Genomic DNA, 19,925 nt, shown 5'->3' with positions numbered 1-19,925 from the left:
GGAAAACTTCAAAGACACATTTACTTTTTAGTCTCCCTTTCTTCTCCAGAGGCTTTCATCTCATAGGACTTTTCTCAAGTTTTCTCCTCAAAAATACTCTGAAAAACTGTCTCTATTAGCCCCAGTCCACACTCTGTTCATCTCAAAAGCCCTAAAGAATCTTTCTAACAAGAAGGTCACCCAGGGAAGAGGCAGCAGCCATCACTACAGCTCCAGTCTATCATTTTCTCCTGTGGGTGCCAGGGAGACTGGGTGGTTTGAACCCAGGAGGAATTCCCCATAGCACAGCACTGTAGCTGTGGCAGATCGTGGCCAGACTGTTTCTTTAGGCTGGGCCCAGACACATCCTTCCTTGCTGGTCAGGGCCTCCCTGTGGGAATTTCAGCCATTCTGCCCAGAGGTTTACAGACAGAACTCTGATCTCCCTGGGATGAAACCCCTTGGGTAAGGGGCTCAGCAGACTTAGTCTTTCCCCTTGCTGGCTCTGAGGAATCCAGACAGTCTGGATAAGTGGGATTCCCCCCTAAACAGTGCACCCACTCCACCAAGGGGCCACCAGAGTGCTTCAGTAAGCAGGACCTTGAACCCATGCCTCCTGACTGGGTGAGACCCCACAACAGTGGTTGCCAGACACCTTATACAGGAGCATTCCTGCTGGTACCAGGTTGGTGCCCCTCTAGGACAGAGCTCCCAGAGGAAGGAGTGGACAGCTATCTTTGCTGTACTGCAGCCTCCCCTGGTTATACCTTCATGTGCAGGAGGGACCCAGGCAAATAGGGTCTGGGGTGGACCCTCAGCAAACCACAGCAAGCAAGCCTATGGAAGACGGGCCTGACTGTTAAAAGAAAAAGAAACAGAAAGCAACCACATCATCAACAAAAAGTCTCCACGAAAACCCCATCCAAAATTCAGCAGCCTTAAAGATCAAAGTTATATTAACTCATTCTGAAAACTCAAAAAGCCAGAGTGCCTCTTCTCCTCCAAATGATCACAGCATCTCTCCTGCAAGAGAACAGAACTGAGCTGAGGCTAAGATGGATAAACTGAAGGAAGTAAGCTTCAGAAGGTGGGTAATAATGAACTTTGCTGCGCTAAAGGAGCCTATTCTAACCCAATGCAAAAAAAGCTAAGAACCACAATAAAACACTATAGGAGCTGCTAACCAGAATAACCAGTTTAGAGAAGAAAATAAATGATCTGATAGAGCTGAAAAACACAACATGAGAAGTTCACAATTCAACCACAAGTAACTAGAGCCAAACAGACCAGGCACAGAAAAGAATTTCAGAGCTTGAAGACTATCTTGTGGAAATAAGACAGGCAAACAATATTAGAGAAAAATGAAAGAAAAAGAACAAAGAAAACCTCTGAGGACTATGGGATTATCTAAAAGGACCAAAACTACAACTGATTGGGGTACCTGAAAAAGATGGGGAGAACAAAAACAAGTTGGAAAACATACTTCAGGATATCAACCAGGAGAACTTCCTCAACCTAGCAAGACATGCCAACATTCAAAGTTAGGAAATCTGGAGAACCCCAGTAAGATACTCCATGAAAAGATCAACCTCAAGACACATAATAATCAGATTCTCCAACTCAAAATGAAGAAAAAAATGTTAAGGACAGCCAGAGAGAAAAGCCATGTCACCTATAAAGGGAAGCCCATCAGACTAACAGAGGACCTCTCAGTGAAATCCCTATAAGCTGGAAGAAACTGAGGGGCAACATTTAACATTCTTAAAGAAAAGAATTTCCAAAGTAAAATTTTATATCCAGCCAAACTAAGCTTCATAAGCAAAGAAGAAATAAAATTCTTTTCAGACAAGCAAATGCTGAGTGATTCTGTCACCACCAACCCTGCCTTGCAAAAGCTCCTGAAGGAAGCACTAAATATGGAAAGGAAAACCTATTACCAGCCACTACAAAAATAGTACATTTACTACAATGAAGTAAAAAGACTATTGACAGTATGAAGCAACTACATCAACAAGTCTACAAAATAACCAGCTAGCATAATGGTGACAGGATCAAATTCACACATAACAATATTAACCTTAAATGTAAATAGGCTAAGTGCACAAATTAAAAGACACAGAATGAAAAAAGCTGGACAAAGATACACATTAATACCCATTAATGTGCTGTGTTCAAGAGACTCATCTGATGTGCAAAGACACACATAGGCTAAAAACAAAAGGATGGAAGAAAACTTACCAAGCAAATGGAAAGTATAAAAAAGCACAAGTTGCAATCCTAGTTTGTGTGTGTGTGTGTGTGTGTGTGTGTGTGTAGATGGAGTCTAACTCTGTCACTCAGGCTGGAATGCAGTGGTGTGATCTCAGCTCACTGTAATCTCTGCATCCTGAGTTCAAGCAATTCTCCTGCCTCAACCTCCCAAGTAGCTGAGACTACAGGTGCATGCCACCATGCCTAGCTAATTTTTGTATTTTTAGTAGAGATGGGATTTCACCATATTGGCCAGGCTGTTCTCAAACTCCTGACCTCAGGAGATCAGCCCACCTTGCCCTCCCAAAGTGCTGAGCTTGGCTGTAATCCTAGTTTCTGACAAAACAGACCTTAAACCAACAAAGGTCAAAAAAGACAAATAAGGGCATTACATAATGGTAAAGGGTTTAATTCAAAAAGAAGAGCTAACTATTCTAAATACATATGCATTCAATGCAGGAGCACCTAGATTCATAAAGCAAGTTCATAAAGACCTTCAAAGAGACTTAAACTCAACACACAATAGTGGGAGATTTTAAGACCAGCTGTCAATATAAGACAGAGCACAGATCATAGAGACAGGACACTGACAAAGATATTCAGAACCTGAACTCAGCTCTGGATCCAATGGACCAGATATATATATGTATGTATGTATGTATATATAAAACTCTCTATGTCAAAACAACACAATACACATTCTTCTCTGTGCCACATGTCTCTTACTCTAAAATCAATCACATAATTGGAAGTAAAACACTCCTCCACAGATGCAAATGAACTGAAATAATAACAAACAGTCTCTCAGACCACAGCACAATCAAATTAGAACTCAAGATTAGGAAACTCATTCAAAATCACACAACTACACGAAAATTGAACTATCTGCTCCTGAATGACTCCTTGGTAAATCATGAAATTAAGGCAGAAATCAAGAAGTTCTTTGAAACCAGTAAGAACAAAGAGACAATGTACCAGGATCTCTGGGATGCAGCTACAGCAGTGTTAAGAGGAAAATTTACAGCACTAGATGCCCACATCAAAAAAGATTTGAAAGGTCTCAAATCGACACCCTAATATTACAACTGAAAGGACTAAAGAACCAAGAGCAAATAAACCCCAAAGCTAGCACAATACAAGGAATAACCAAAATCAGAGTGAAACTGAAGAAGATAGAGAAACAAAAAACCCTTCCAAAAATCAATGAATCCAGGAGTTGGTTTTATGAAAAAATTAATAAAATAGACCACCAGCTAGATTAATAAAGAAGAAAAGAGAGAATAATCAATTAGACAATTGAAAATGATAAAGAAGAGAGAAATTACCACTGACCCCACAGAAATACAACCAACCATCAGAGAATACTATAAACACCTCTATGCAAACAAACTAGAAAATCTGGAAGAAATGCATAAATTCCTGGAAACACATACCCTCGCAAGACTGAACCAAGAAGTTGATATCTGAATAGACCCATTCTGAAATTGAGGCAGTAATAAATGGCCTACCAACCAAAAGAAACCCAGGACCAGATGGATTTATAGCTGAATTCTACCAAGGGCACAAAGAGGAGCTGGTACCATGTATTCTGAAACTGTTCCAAACAATTGAAAGGAGGGACTCCTCCCTATCTCATTTTATGAGGCCAACATCATCCTAATACTAAAACCTGGCAGAGATGCAACAAAAAAAAAATTTCAGGCCAATATCCTTGATGAACATCAATGCAAAAATCTTCAATAAAATACTGGCAAACCAAATCCAGCAGCACATCAAAAAGCTTATCCACTACAATCAATCAGCTTCACCCCCAGGATGCAAGTCTGGTTCAACATATGCAAATCAATACATGTAATTCATTACATAAACAGAACTAAAGACAATACTGCATGATTACCTCAATAGATGCAGAAAAGGTCTCCAATAAATTTCAACATCCCTTCTTGTTAAAAACTCTCAATAAACTAGGTATTGATGGAGTATAACTCAAACTAATAAGAACCATTTATGATAAATCCACAAACAATATCATACCAAATGGGCAAAAGCTACAAGCATTCCCTTAAAAATCAGCACGAAATAAGTATGCCTTCTCTCACCACTCCTATTCAACATAGTATTGAAGTTCTGGCCAGGGCAATTAGGCAAGGAAAAGGAATAAAGGGTATTCAAATAGGAAGAGAGGAAGTCAGACTGTCTCTATTTGCAGATGACATCATCCTATACCTAGAAAATTCCATCATCCCAGCCCTAAAGCTTCTTAAGCTGATAACCAACTTTAGCAAAGTCTCAAGATACAAAATCAATATACAAAAATCAGAAGCATTTCTATGCATACATCGATGATAGACAAGCAGAGAGCCAAATCATGGATGAACTCCTGTTCACAATTGCTACAAAGAGAATAAAATACCTAGGAATACAGATAGCAAGGGAACTGAAGGACCTCTTCAAGGAGAACTACAAACCACTGCTCAAGGAAATCAGAGAGGAAACACAAAAATGGAAAAACTTTCCATGCTCATGGATAGGAAGAATCCATATCATGAAAATGGCCAAACTGCCCAGAGTAATTTATATATTCAATGCTATTCCTATTAAAACACCACTGACATTCTTCAAAGAATTAGAAAAAACTACTTTAGAATTCATATGGAACCATAAAAGAACCCATATAGCCAAGACAATCCTTAGCAAAAACAGCAAAGCTGGAGGCATTATGCTACCTGACTTCAAACTGTACTACAAGGCTACAGTAACCAAAACAACATGGTACTGGTACAAAAACAGACAGATAGACCGATGAAACAGAATAGATAATTCAGAAATAAGACTGAATATCTACAACCATCTGATCTTTGACAAACCTGGCAAAAATAATCAATGAGGAAAAGATTCCCTGTCTAATAAATAGTGCTGGGAGAACTGGCTAGCCATATGCAGAAAATTGAAACTGGGCACCTTTTTTTATACCATATACAAAAATTAACTCAAGATAGATTAAAGACAAATGTAAAACCCAAAACGATAACATCCCTAACAGAAAATCTAGGCAATACCACAGGTTATAGGCTGTGGCAAAGATTTCATGACTAAAACTTCAAAAGCAATTGCAACAAAGTAAAAAGTAGACAAATGGGATCTAACTAAACTAAAGAGCTTCTGCACACCAAAAGAAACTATTATTAGAGTGAACAAGCAACCTACAGAATGGGAGAAAAGTTTTGCAATCTATCTGTCTGACAAAGGTCTAATATCCAGAATCTACAAGGAACTTAAAGAAATTTACCAGAAAAAAACAAACAACCTCATTAAAAAGTGAGCAAAGAACATGAACAGACATTTCTGAAGACATTTATGTGGCCAACAAACATGAAAAAAATCTCAACATCACTGATCATTAGAGAACTTCAAATCAAAACCACAGTGAGATACCTTTTCACACCAGTCAGAATGGCAATCATTAAAAAGTCAAGAAACAACAGATGCTGGCAATGCTGTGGAGTAAAAGGAACACTTTTACACTGCTGGTGGGAATGTAAATTAGTTCATTCATTGTGGAAGACAGTATGGTAATTCCTCAAAGACCTGGAGCCAGAAATACCATTTGACCCAGCAGTCCCATTACTGGGTATATAGCCAGAGGAATATAAATCATTCTATTATAAAGATATATGCAAGCATAGGTTTTTTTGCAGCACTATTCACAATAGCAAAGACATGGAATCAACCCAAATGTCCATCAGTGATAGACTGGATGAAGAAAACGGGGTACATATACACCATGGAACACTATGCAGTCATAAAAGGAATGAGATCATGTCCTTTGCAGAGACATGGATGGAGCTGGAAGCCATTATCCTCAGCAAACTAATGCAGGAACAGAAAACCAAACAATATGCACCTGCACATCCCACACACATAACCAGAACTTAAAATAAAATAATATAATTTTTTAAAAAGAAGCTCAAGCAAAAGAAAAAAAGGAATAGATCAAGTAAAAATTCTTTATAGCTGGCAGGGGAGGATACAAGGCTGTGCCCTTCCCAATTGCATTTTTGAATTTTTGCTCTTAGTTTTGCATAACGACATGCCTTTTCTAACAAAGAGGCTAGCAGATACATTCACATAAGTCAAGAGTTTCTGGTCCTTACAATCAATTCCCAGACTTTCTCCTAGGCGGTGAACTCCCAGAAGCTACCCCATAGGAACATAAAACCTACAGCTTAAAGGGAGAATTTTCTTTTTACTTGCTACTGTGGACCAGACATTATACTAAGTATTTTCCTGCATTACCCCATTTAATCAATCCAGCAGTCCCTGGAGTTATCATCTCCATTTTCATAGATGAGGAAATGGGGGTTCAGAATAATTGAATTACTGTCTTAAAGTCACACAAACAATAAGTATAATTAGGTCAAGGACCTTGCATCGTTAGATTCATATTTGAAATCAACAGAACCTATACTCGTTAGGATTCAGCAGGGAAAGAATTACTGGAAAATATTAGCTATTTCAGAGGTTCTTTAGGAGAGTCAGAGAATCAACCTTGGAGGCTACACCCAATTACCTTGCAGATTCTGAGGACAAATCTGTTAACTGCTGCGACCGGATGCATAACCTGTTACTTTCCCTGACTCTGAGAAATGACTTCTAAGTCTTCTGTCACTGTAGCCTCTGAAAACAGAATGACCCCATCCACAAGCCAGATTCCATGCTGTTTGGCACCTTTTTCATTTCATTCCCATCCACACTGAAGTTTCACGCTTGTGTGGCTGACTTGGTGGAGTCTATGTCCATGCCTACACCTTGGCTGTGAAGAATGCTTGGGAACGAGCTCCTGACTTTTAACTTTGGAAGATAGGATTTATGGGATAAGAAACTCTCCAGAGAAAGACACTGGGCAGTCAAAACAGCTTGCCAAATGTTCAGTGCAGAGGTCAAGTTGCAGAGGTATGAAGGTCTTCTCATTTCGCAGATGAGAAAACTGAGGCCCACTGAGTAACTACTGTTGGCTGTACTGTGCTTTCTTCTCCAATATTGTTGCCATGCCTCCTAGAGGCATTTTAACTGCAAGACCTTAAAAGACGTGGAAATTCACAGCAAAAGTGAGTCTTTCCAACTGTCTTCCGTGCCTTATCATATTGGAATGTACTATGAGAATTGTTGCTAAACTTTTATCTGATATGAAAGGATACATAACACATTTCTCCTTCAGATCTTGGTAAAGAAGGGAGTCTGTGCAAATGCCAGGCTGTTAGGAAAAAAAAAAGATTTTCTCATGAAAAAGCTTTCTCATGAAACTTCAAGTTCAACTAAGGATTTCCTTGCTAAGTTTTAGAAATAGCATTGTTGGAATATTGAAGTTCTGATCGTTGTAATTAATTTTTAAATTTTTTAAAATTTACCTATTTAGAATCTAAAACTCTTCAATAGAAAAAATTACCTCCAGTCTGAACACTGTCAATCATAAAACATTTGCTGTTAATTTTACATAGTATAGCAAAATTTATACAACAAAACTAACTTTGAAAAGCCACAATCGACCTGGGCAATAAAATTTCATCAATTCTATCACTTCACTCATAAGCTGACTTCAAAGTCCTACAGACATGTGCATTTCCTAAAACACTAAAATTCAGCTGGAGAATGAAAGCATCATTGGTCAACATGCCAAAGTACTCAAAATCTAAACTCATGCATGATAAGTGAGAAAATAAGTAATCCTGTCATACAAAAAAGGACCATTTTTACAAATGGCAAACGTATTTGCAGTATTTTATATCCCACTTACCTGAAAATTTTATTCAAAAACAAACAGTATTTTTTAAATTTTTGTTGTTGTCATTGTTGTTGAGACAGATTCTTGCTCTGTTGTCCAAGCTAGAGTGCAGTGGCGTAATCTCGGCTCACTGTAGCCTCCACCTCCCAGGCTCAAGCAATCCTTCAGCCTCAGCCTCTCAAGTAGCTGGGACTGCAGGCATACACCATCATCACCTGCTAATTATTTTTCCTTTTTGCAGGGGCAAGGGTATCACCATGTTGCCCAGGCTGATCTTGAACTCCTGAGCTCAAGAGATCTGCCCATCTTAGCCTCCCAGAATTCTGGACTTGCAGGCATGAGCCAGCACCCCCAGCCTATAATTTGTTTTTGAATAAAAATTAAAGGTGGCTAGCATGTGATATTTCTTCAAAACAAGTATTGCTTAATATGAACTACATGAATGACATTGAGAAGAGTGCTTAAACACCCTGAAAGCATATACAAAATTATGTGTGTGTGTGTGCTTACTACATGTGTGTATAAGCTGTGAACACTTCTTTTTTAAATAAAAAAATCCACAGATGTTATCAGGTACTCAAAGGAGTCTGTGTTGCTCATAAATCAGAATGGTACAGGGCTATTTTAGGTCACGGAACAGATTTTGTAACATGTGTAATACAATATGAACTTGAATTCAGTACTCCTCTAATCCAGATCTTATTTTGCTATTAACTTTGATTTAAACCATAGAAGATATCCATCGCTTGCAAGCCAAATTTTCTCCTCTGATGCTGTTTGTACAAGAGCCTATAAAGCAATGTTACCAGAGCTAGACCTGGAATATTTGAAAACAGATTAGAACTGCCCTCTTACCACCCTCTAACATCTACCAGAATCCTCATCAAAGAGGAAAGAACAAAACCCCAAAGCACAAACCAGTGTATTTTGAGTAGGCATAAAAATGTTAAATTAACCACCAAATATGTGCCATTCTTTTCATTTTTACATAAACCCAAATCCCAAGATTTCTGTATTGAAGAGAAATTCTAGGCTGAGAATCCTGGTGAGTGTATTAATCATGTGTGCCTTATTACTCCTTATTTTCCCATTGCCTACTATAGTGCCTGGCAAATAGTGAGCCTTCAATAAATGTTTGTTGAACTTAAATGAATAGAATTGATTTGAACTGAATTGGAATAGTAGTTGTCATGTTAAGAGTTTTGGGTAAGCCATTATTTAAATTTATTTATGAAGCTATCAAATGTTACGTGGTCATTTCGTTTGAACTTCCATGCCAACAACCTTTTTATAAATTAAACTCTGAGTCAACAATTTCTTTCCAATACCTTTTCCTTTTATTTTATCAGAGATGCTATAAAAATGGAAAAGTAGTTAAATATTTCACAGGGTGAAAGGTTGACCTTTAGGAAGGTGTTTATTTCTATTTTTTTTTTTTTTTTAAGTATCCTGGAACCTTGCTAAGGCAGATAAGTTGATATAGAATACAAGTCCATCTTGGGCTAGATCCAGGGGAATTCAGGGACTCGTTTTGGAAAGTCTACCTGACAAAACATTCAATGCACAATTTAACAGAAATCTTTTAGATAGGAGGTCTCTACACTTAGATTTCATAAACCAGTAAGAATTTTTTCACCCAAAATAATTAGGATTAGTTCTAATAGGACTGCCATCTTTTCAATTTTTTTCAAGATGCTAAAACGCAATAATTTCCATATACCACCATCATTTGTTAAAGAAATACCCTCTTAACACCAAAGAAAGTAGAATGATTATGATCTCGGAATAAAGGGCAGTCTTTAAAGTGGAATCAATCTGACTTCATGAAAAATTCATACGTTCTCTTTAAAAGTGTGCCTTGTCCGTTTGTTGCTGGCTGGCACAAATGTTATCACACACCACGCTGATCTATGAGGTGGCATTTGGGAACCACTAATATAATTAAACCCATGTGGGCTGAGGTTTCTTTGTTTCCTCCTCCCTATCCACTCTCCACCCTTCCCACCTGTCATCTTTTCAGGGAACACTGATCTCTGGACATTTATTTGGGCTCTCTTGCCCTCTGGCTTATTGAGCTCAGCTCAAGAAAGACACAGACGGGAGAAAGGGATGAGAGGAGACAAAGTCAGGCTACTGACTCCACTGGTTTATTTCCCTTCCAACCACCATGACTGCCTAGACATCACTGGCCGTGGCTGTGTTCCTCTCCTCAAGCTTTCTTTCTAGACCCAGCAGTTTTGCTCTTCCCCTACCTCTTCAGGTCAAGATAAGACAAAGGGCACCCATACTTCCAGGGAATACCTCACCAACCTTTGTTAATTCCTTTAATCTCACTCACACCTTCTAAATTGTCCCTTCGTTTAACTCTCCTCAGTTTCTGCATTGGAGTGGCCATCTATTTCCTCCTGGCTTTGATCAATACATTCTTCATTTAAAGATGAAAATGTTGAGGTGCAGACAAATGAAGTAGCTGGCCCAAAGTCACACAGTCAATTAAAATCAAGTAAGACATAGACCATGGCCTTCCAGATTACAAGCAGAGTGCTCTTTAGGCAGTGTTCATCCGGGCCACCATCCTCCCATGACTATCTTCCACTCAGCTTATTGATAGGCATCACAACAACTAGTTGTAGTTGGTTCACATTTCAAATGTAAATGTCTTCTTAGGTGACTGTTAAGGCAAACCCAAACACAGAGGAATGCCATTTTCACTGGAATGGATTAGAACCAGGAAAATTAAGTTTTTAAATATTTGCCTAAGTAGAAATGAGCAATTTAGCGAAGGAATTATTGCAAATACTAAACACAAAAGAACATGAGAATGACGAAATTACCACTGCGACATGAATTCTGATCATGAAGGGGAGTGGGGAGAGATGAAATAAATGTGCCCAGGGTGAGGGGCTGAGACATGGGTGGTGGGTCGGGGGGAAGATGATCAGCTGGGGGAAGACTTGAGTCTGCATGAGAAAATGAGTAGGTTGCAGAAGGGTAAGGAAGAATAGGGTGATAGATGCCTGTCAAGCAAAGGAGAGAGGAACAGACAGCAGTAATTAATATATATCAAACAGGATATTTGCAAATGTGTCTATCTGGCCGGAAATTACTGTACTGCTGAGCAGGAGCTGCTGCTAGAACTCTGACATATTAGAAGCCTCAGATTTTAGGGACATTGAATTCTCTAAAACTGACCTGTGTCAAAATGTTCTTCCACAAAGGTGAAATTTGCCATAACCACACTTTTAGTTAGAAATCTTGCTCTTAAATAAATGCATATGCAGGTATTTAATACATTAACTCTTCTTAATTACAAACTTGACTGAATTTCCCACTGCTGTTGCAAAAGTGTCCCTATAGGTATTTTCTTTTACTAGGGTTTTAAAATAAGCTAGAGAGTCTTAATATCAAATCATTCTCTTTAAAGGAATTGGGATAATGGAATTGTTAACATATATTGAGCACTTCATCCATCAAATCATTCAATTCTTACAACAACCCTACCATCACTTAATCTTGTGACCACATTCTTGCCCTCATCTGCACTATCTGGCCCCTGACCATAGCAAGGAGAGCTTCTCTGCGGCTCTGATCCCTGCCAATGTCCCAGGTCAGATTCATGAAAAGTATTGCTCAAAGAAGTCACTGTTATAGCTTCTCAGCATGAAGGACTGCTCATTCTGGTGCAACCACCTTTCTTGACTTCCAAGCCTTTAATCAATCAACAATTATTTATCAGTTTCCTACTTACTGTTCAGCAAAGTCCTTTCTGGCTTCTGCAGACAGGAACCTTTCTAGACACAGCACATGAAGTTGGATCAGTGGGAAACCTTGAGCCAGTCCTTAAGGGTCGGTCATTTTAGGACAGAGAAATAAAGACTTAATAACAAGGTGAGGGTAATGAGAAGATCCTGGAATAGATTAAGAAATCAAGAAATATAAAATTAGAAAATAATATGTAAATCTTTCTTTAAATTCCCAAATGAGAAACCTTTGCAACCAAAACGAAGTCTGCTCTAACAATGTCATGTAAGATTTGTTCAATTCAACATCCTCAAAGAACAGAACCTTCAGCCCAGAATTTCATATCCAGCCAAACTAAGCTTCACAACTGAAGGAAAAATAAAATCTTTTATGAACAAGCAAGTACTCAGAGATTTTATTACCACCAGGCCTGCTCTACAAGAGCTTCCGAAAGAAGCATTACACACAGAAAGAAACAACCAGTATCAGCCCTTCTAAAAATATACCAAAAAGTAAAGAGCACCAACATAAAGAAGAATTTACACCAACGAATGGATAAAACAGCCAGTTAACATCAAAGGGCAGTAACCCTAAATTTAAATCGACTAAATTCCCCAATCAAAAGACACAGCCAAAACCCAACGGCATGTTACATCCAGACCTGTTTCACAGGCAAGGATACACAAAGACTCAAAACAAAGGGATGGAGAAAGATTTACCAACCAAATAAAGAGCAAAAATAAATAAATAAATAAATAGCAGGAGTTGCAATTCTCGTAGCGGATAAAATAGATTTTAAAGCAACAAAGATATAGTGGTAAAAGGATCAATGCAACAACAAGAGCTAACGATCCTAACACCCAGATACATAGAGACTTAGACACAATGAGACAGAAAATTAATAAGGATATCAAGGACTAAAACTCAGATCCGGAACAAGTAAACTTAATAAATATTTATAGAGCTCTCCACTTCAAATACACAAAATAAACATTCTAGTCAATACCACATCACACGTACTCATAGGTTTAAATGAAACATTGATTGGCCATTATTAATACCCATTTTTTTTTAAGAATAAAGCAATATTTCCACTCACTCTCCCTCTTTCTCTTCCTCTTTCTTCCTCTCCTTTACTCATTTTTTTCTTCCTTCCTTCACTCAAAAAAAAAAAAAAGAAATCAACTTGTAAACCTCTAGATCCAGGTCGGCAATGTCTCTCTCATTGCTTGAATTCCTTCCTTCCCTTCCCTCCCTACCTCCCTCCCCCCTTCCTCCCTTCCTTCATCCCTCCCTTCCTAAAAAAAAAAAATAGATTTGTTCAATTAGTAGACTATCAACCTCAACATCCATGCATAATAATAGTCAGGTATTTTTACTGTAAAGAAAGAGTTTATTGAATTTTTAGTGTTCATTGGTGTCATTTTAGATTGCTCATCTTGGCTACATTAGGTACATGTATTTAAATAATAACCGTATATTTAGGTAGACAATTTTAAGACAAAAGGTAGAAATTAACAGTGGGAATTATTATTAAATGGTTGGAATTTACCATGTGGAAATCCATACACAGGTTCAATTCCCAAACACCTATATATTGCCTGTATTTTCATCATTTTGATATCATGTAACAGATTGCTGATTAATGTAATTCACTTGCAACTACTTTAACCACTTAGAATATTCATTTTCATTATTATCACAAATTGTATGTGTCCGAACATACCTGGAAGTAAAATAAAATTAATAGTGGAAGTCCTGTCCTTCTGCCCTTCTGCCATTGCACGGACAACGACTGAGTACATCTAAATTTTTTAGTCTTTGAAACCACATACCCACTTCCAAAACCTCTATCTTTATGTATTTACTTATTTCCGAAATTGTTTTTGACTCGGTCTTCCTTTGCCTTTATTCTGTTAATGGGGTTACCTCCTATTTAAAAAGTGCTTGCTTTTGTATAGACTCTTTCACTTAAGGGAGTGGGGGAAGGTTGAAAGGCTGGTTGGAGAGCGGCCAGTACTCACTGCAGCAGGAGTGAGGGTGCAGAAGACCGACTTTGCATCTCCACGGTTTGCTCAGGTCTTTCCCTGTCCTGAAACATCTGACGATTTCCTAAATTTGTACAGAAAGTCCTGTGTTATTTCATAACAGTCCTCGGTTAGGCCTGCTTCATTTGGCTTTGACTTATACTGCTTTCTCTATGGAAATGTTTGTCCTCTTGGCTGGGGAAATGTTGGGTGTTTGGAAAGGAAGTCCTGGAGAAATGGATTAGGTGATCTTGCTGAGTCTACTCACACAGATTTTGAAAACTTCCTCTTGGGATCAAACATTCAACAAGAAAATTTTCCCTGGAAATAGCCGATCAGGGATTCCCCAACTTTTAAAAACAGTTTGGCCTGTGACAGTTCCCCATTTCTGCATATAATTAATGTCTTACAGCATGTATTCATCTCTAAGTGTAAATATACAAGAATTTTGTTTAGAGGCTTTTTTTTTTTTTGGAGAATTTTTGAACCCACTTTTTAAATTACTGGAACCATCAGGAATCTGAGGACAATTGGTTCACTTCCTGGTAACACCATTCAAGCCTGAGATGTTCCTTCCCTAAAGGCAAACTTCTGAGGGTAAGTATGCACCCGTAGTGGCAGAATTTGACTGTGGAGCCAGGTTGTTTGTGACACAGCAATATGTTTTCACCCTTCATCCCATAGAATTTTGTTTATATCAGAGGCCAGTGGCAAAGCCTGGAGGTTCAGCATATAGTACAAACAATTATAGAAGCTGAATGAATGCTGTATTTTTACATCTGGTTCCATTTGCCACCAGATGGCTCTATTGTATCGTCAGGAAATGCACACATGTAAAATCAGTGGTCTCATAAACCAGAGGGAAAAAATGAAGCAGAAGTTAGACCTTTAAGGTATGTAGGAATGAAGTTTGTTCTTTATGGTGCTAATTGGAAGCAGCAGTAAGAGCAGGAGTGTTCATAAGGAAACAGGACACATCCAGAGAGGCTATAGGAAGGTCATCATCCTAGCATATACGAGGTTTTTCAACTTTTCATATTGCTTTGTAATTATTAATTATCACAATAAACAATAGCAAAAGAGTAGCTAGGAAGTGTCTAGTCTCACTAGGGCCTGTACCTGATATTTTCTTCTTTTTTTTTTTTTTTAAACTCAGAGCCCATAGCTCTGTGGACCCAAAGACCAGAGTAAGAGAATGGAGAGTCCTAGAAAAAAGATGACAGAAGGGGTAGAAGATATCTTTGAGATGTCAAGCAATGAATAGTATATAAAGGAATATAGAAGGATGAATCTGAGAACTTCATGCATCTTTTTTTTTTTTTTTTGAAAGAAAGAAAGAGAAAGAGAAAGGGGGAGAGAGAACAGGAGTCTTGCTCTATTGCCCAGGCTGGAATGCAATCTAAAAATAGGTATTAAAAACCTCTTTTATGCCGATAATTGTGCTTAACAGCAGAGACAGGAAGGAATAAGGGAAGAAAATAACGAACAGCCAACAAGTATTTCATTTAAGTCTGTGAAATGTGCAATGCTGAAGAGTGATTTACTTCCAATTATGTGGTCAGTTTCCAAATAGGTGTAATGTGATACTGAGAAAAATGTATGTTCTGTGGACCCGGGGTGAAGAATTTTATAAATATTCACTGAGTTTACTTGTTCCAGGTCTGAGTTCTAATCATAGATGTCCCTGTTAATTTTCTATCTCATTGATCCGTCGAATACTAACAATGTGGCATCAAAGTCTCCCGCTATTATTGCAAGTCTCTCTATAAGTCATTAAGAGCTTGTCTTATGTATCTGGGTGTTCCTATATTGGGTACATATATATTTATGATCATTGACCCTGTTGTTGCATTGATCCTTCTACCATTATGTAATGTCCTTCTTTGTTTCTTTAGTCTTTGTTACTATTAAAGTCTATTTTGTCAGGGATGAAAGTTACAACTTCTGTTTTGTTTTGTTTTGTTTTTGCTCTCCATTTGATTGGTGAGTTTCCTCCAACCCTTTGTTTTGAGTCTTTGTGTGTCCTTGCTTATGAGATGGATCTGGATTCAACGTACCGATGGGTTTTGACTTTTTATTCAATTTGCCTGTCTGTCTTTGACTGGGGCATTTGATCCATTTAAATTTAGGATTGATATTGATATTTGTGAGTTTGATATTGTCGTTTAATGCTAGCTGGCTATTTTGCCCATTAATTGATATAGATTCTTCATTATGGAGATACTCTTTAACTTTTGGTAAGTTTTTGGGATGACTGATACTGGTTGTTCCTTTCTGTATACAGTGCTTCTTTCAGAACCTCTTGTAAAGCAGGCCTGGTGGTGATGAAATCTCTGAGTGCTTGCTTGTTAGTGAAAAATTTTATGTTTCCTTCATTTATGAAGCTTAATTTGGCCGAATATGAGATTCTGGGTTGAAAATTCTTTTCTTTGAGGATATTTAATATTGACCCCCACTCTCTTCTGGCGTGTAGGGTTTCAGCTGAGAGATCTGCTGTGAGTCTGATAGGCTTCCCTTCTTTCTAGCTGCCCTTAGAATTTTCTCCTTTGTTTCAACCCTGGTGAATCTAATGATTATGTGTCTTGGGGTTGCTCTACTTGAGGAATATCTTTGTGGTGTTCTCTGTATTACCTGGAGTTGAGTATTGTCCTGTCTTACTAGGTTAGGAAAGTTTTCCTGAATAATATCCTGAAGAATATTTTTCAGATTGAATTCATTCTCTTCATGACATTCAGGTACACCTATCAAACATAAATTAGGTCTTTTCACGTAGTCCCATATTTCTTGGAGACTTTGCTCATTCCTTGTACCTGATATTTTCATAGCAATTTTGCATACTCTTCAGCTTGTATCTGAGAAAAAGTTACTTTAGAAACATCTTGAAGCCAGGTACAGTAGCTCATGCCTGTAATCCCAGCCCTTTTGGGACGCTGAGGTGGACAGATCATGAGGTCAGGAGTTCAAAATCAGCCTGGCCAAGATGGTGAAACCGCATCTCTCCTAAAAATACAACAATTAGCCAGGTGTGGTGGCAAACGCCTGTATTCTCCAGAGGCTGAGACAGGAGAATCGCTTGAACCCAGGAGGTGAAGGTTGCAGTGAGCTAAGATCACACCCTTGCACTCCGGCCTGGTAGACAAGAGTGAAACTCCACTTGGAAAAAAAAAGAAAAGGAAAAATTTTGAGACTCAGAGTCTACACATCTGCTGATTTGAGTGATATAGCCAGGCTCTGAGGAAGAATGATTTGATTCTAAAACATGTGGTATCTTTGTTTTAATGGCATGTGCTAAGCAGGTGAAGATCAGAGGAAACAAAGTTTCTCTGAATTCGGTTGACTCTGTTCCCACTGTTAGGTGACTGTTAAAAACGTAGACATTCTAGGTGATGTCTTCCATTAGGAATGTGATATTTTCATCCTAACCCTTTGAAGTAAGAATAAAAGTTTTAAAGTAATCCAATTCCAACAACAGTTATTTAATCTAACTTTCTAAAACTGTTCGTTGTCATCATTTGTTTTTTACTCATTTTACACTCTGTATGTTAAATAAAATGATTGTTAAAACATTTTGCTGTTTATTTTTGTGTTAAGAAAAGGGGAGGATTTCTGTGAGTTTGTCAATCCCATCATTAGTTATAAGATTGTTTGAGATGCGCTTAAACTATCCATGTCAAAAAGTAATACTTGATTTAAAGAAAGTGTCGCTGGACACTGGACAGATGGCATTTACCTTGGCCCTACTAGAGTCCTTGGAGATTTGCCTGAAAGCAGCAGAAGAAAAGGCTAAAGCTTTATCTAAACAGGTAATATCTGTCATGGGAACTGGAAACAAACGTTCCTCAGTGCGCAGAATGGCAAGACTAAATATAAACACATGTTTTAACCTCTGCCTCTACTAATACACACACACACGCACATATGTATACACATTGCTGTTATGCACATACACACATGCCAACACACACATTCACACACAGCATTCCATTCATTTTAGACATAACTGTGTTTACTTTAGTCTGTATGGCAAACCTTTAAACTTTTTTCATCTTTATATTTTATTTGACTTTCATTCACCATAGGCCATGAGTTAGGCAAACCCTCTTTAACTAAGTGGTTTCCCAGAATAAACAAAGGATATTTGCATTATCAGCAGGTAAGCTCAAAGGTAAAACCTATAGGAGTCACGCAGATGTAATTTTCTTTTATTTCAGGAAATTTTACTTGGGAGAGGGTTTTTCAAATATTGACATCCTCTTTGGTTTTTGAAACTCACAGAAGCAAAGTAGCAGACGATAAGTGGAGCCTGGCCTATACCAGCTGGCCTGGACACCTTATATAGGTGCTTTGCATGTACAATAGGTCCATGATTTCAGAGGCGGTGGCTGTGGGTTATCAGTAAAGCGCAGGCCAGGGCTGGAACATTTCACAATAAGATTATACTTTGCAAATAGTGCAACTACTGTTGCCTTTTCCCCTAATCAGAGAGGCTTGGCCCCAGAGGGCAAAGCCGCTTGGAATCTGGGTACCCCAGCGCTCTCTCTTGGTGAACAGTCAGTGGAGGAAAAAGGATAGAGGAGGCCCTGCAATGTTAGAAATGTTTATAAATTTCTCCTGGATTGATACATTTAGATAAAAATATATTTTAGATACTTTTGGAAAAAAAGAATTTTAAGGTACTTTTAATAATAAAGGTAGACTCTTTGTACAGTAAGAGCTAATTGCATCAGAATTTTATAAGAATTTTGGCAGAAACTAAGAGGAAAGGTGCTTGTGTTATGAGAAAAAGAAATATGATTAATGTGTAATGTAGTGACACACACAAATGCCCTTCATTTCTTTTTCAGCTTACTGAAAGAATGCATTCCTTACTTTGGTATCTACTTATTGTTTACTGACTAAATGCGATTGATGCAAGGGGTCACAGGGTACTCGTGTCAGTTAATAAAAATGTGTTGCCCTTCTGGAAAAGTTTCCATCTCAGCCTTAAGCCATAGCTCTAGCCTGCCAAGTGCTTCTTTTTTTTTCTAAAACAAACAAAAACAAGCCTTGAACTGTGGCAAAATTAAGAATTACCAAGAACATAATGATAAACATGAGATAATATTTCAAAGAAAAAAAACTAAGAATTTCAGACTCCAAATCAGGAAGGACTTTTCAATGGATAACTAGAGGAGGGCACCCCTGCTGAAATTAGGTTATAGTAAGATACATAGGGTTTTTTTTGGTAATCAAATGGCTTTTAATAATATCTCATTTGAATAAGTAAGATTCAATTCACTCATAAGAGTACCCAATCGTTTTGTTCTTTAGGAAATATATTTATCCATTGCAAATGTAATCATCCAGTGGGTTCACCTTGCCTGCTGCCTAGACAGAACTGATTTATCAAGACAGGGGAATTGCAACGGGGAAAGAGTAAATCAAGCAGAGCCAGCTGTGCAGGAAGAGACCATAGGAGTTTTATTACTACTCAAATCAGTCTCCCCAAGCATGAGCATTCGGGGATCAGAGTTTTTAAAGATAATTTTGCAGGGAGGGGCCTGGGAAGTGGGGAGTGCTGGTTGGTCAGGTTGGAGATGGAATCATAGGGTGTCGAAGTTAGGTTTTCTTCATGTTTTCTGTGCCTGGTTGCAATGACAGAACTGGTTGGGCGAGATTACGGTCTGGGTGGTGTCAGCTGATCCATCCATTGCAGGGTCTGCAAAATATGTCAAGTGTTGATCTTAGGTTTTACAATAGTGAATACAGGAACAATTTGGGGAGGTTCAGACTCTGGGAGCCAGAGGCTACCTGACCCCTAAATTGTAATTTCTAATCTTGTAGCTAATTTGGTAGTCCTGCAAAGGCAGACTGGACCCCAGGCAAGAAGGGAGTATTTTCGGGAAAGGGCTATTATCGATTTGTTTCAGAGTTGAACCATAAACCGAATTCTTTCCCAAAGTTGGTTTGGCCTATGCCCAAGAATCAACAAGGACAGCTTAAGGGTTAGAAGCAAGATAGAGTCAGTTAGGTCTTATTTCTTTCATTGTCATAATTTTGCAAAGGCAGTTTCACAAATAGACCCTAATATTTAAGATTCTTGGTTTAATGATCTCTTTGTATAACACCAAACAATTAGATGTATTTATTTTTTCAATATTTATCAG

General features: G+C 38.2%; 1 protein-coding gene across 1 annotated transcript in view; it reads left to right on the top strand.

Moving 5' to 3' along the window:
• The window catches only part of CCDC192 (coiled-coil domain containing 192), a 216,078-nt gene that overhangs the window by 24,916 nt on the left and 171,237 nt on the right, over nucleotides 1-19,925 (top strand). The window contains 1 exon segment of the mRNA XM_035290960.3: nucleotides 17,475-17,582. Within this exon segment, the coding sequence (XP_035146851.3) occupies nucleotides 17,475-17,582 (108 nt within the window).

Source organism: Callithrix jacchus, chromosome 2 (genome assembly GCF_049354715.1).
Source record: "Callithrix jacchus isolate 240 chromosome 2, calJac240_pri, whole genome shotgun sequence".
NCBI classification, from domain to species: domain Eukaryota; kingdom Metazoa; phylum Chordata; class Mammalia; order Primates; family Cebidae; genus Callithrix; species Callithrix jacchus.
The sequence above is the reverse complement of the archived record's forward strand: the minus strand, read 5'-3'. Positions and strand labels throughout refer to the sequence as shown.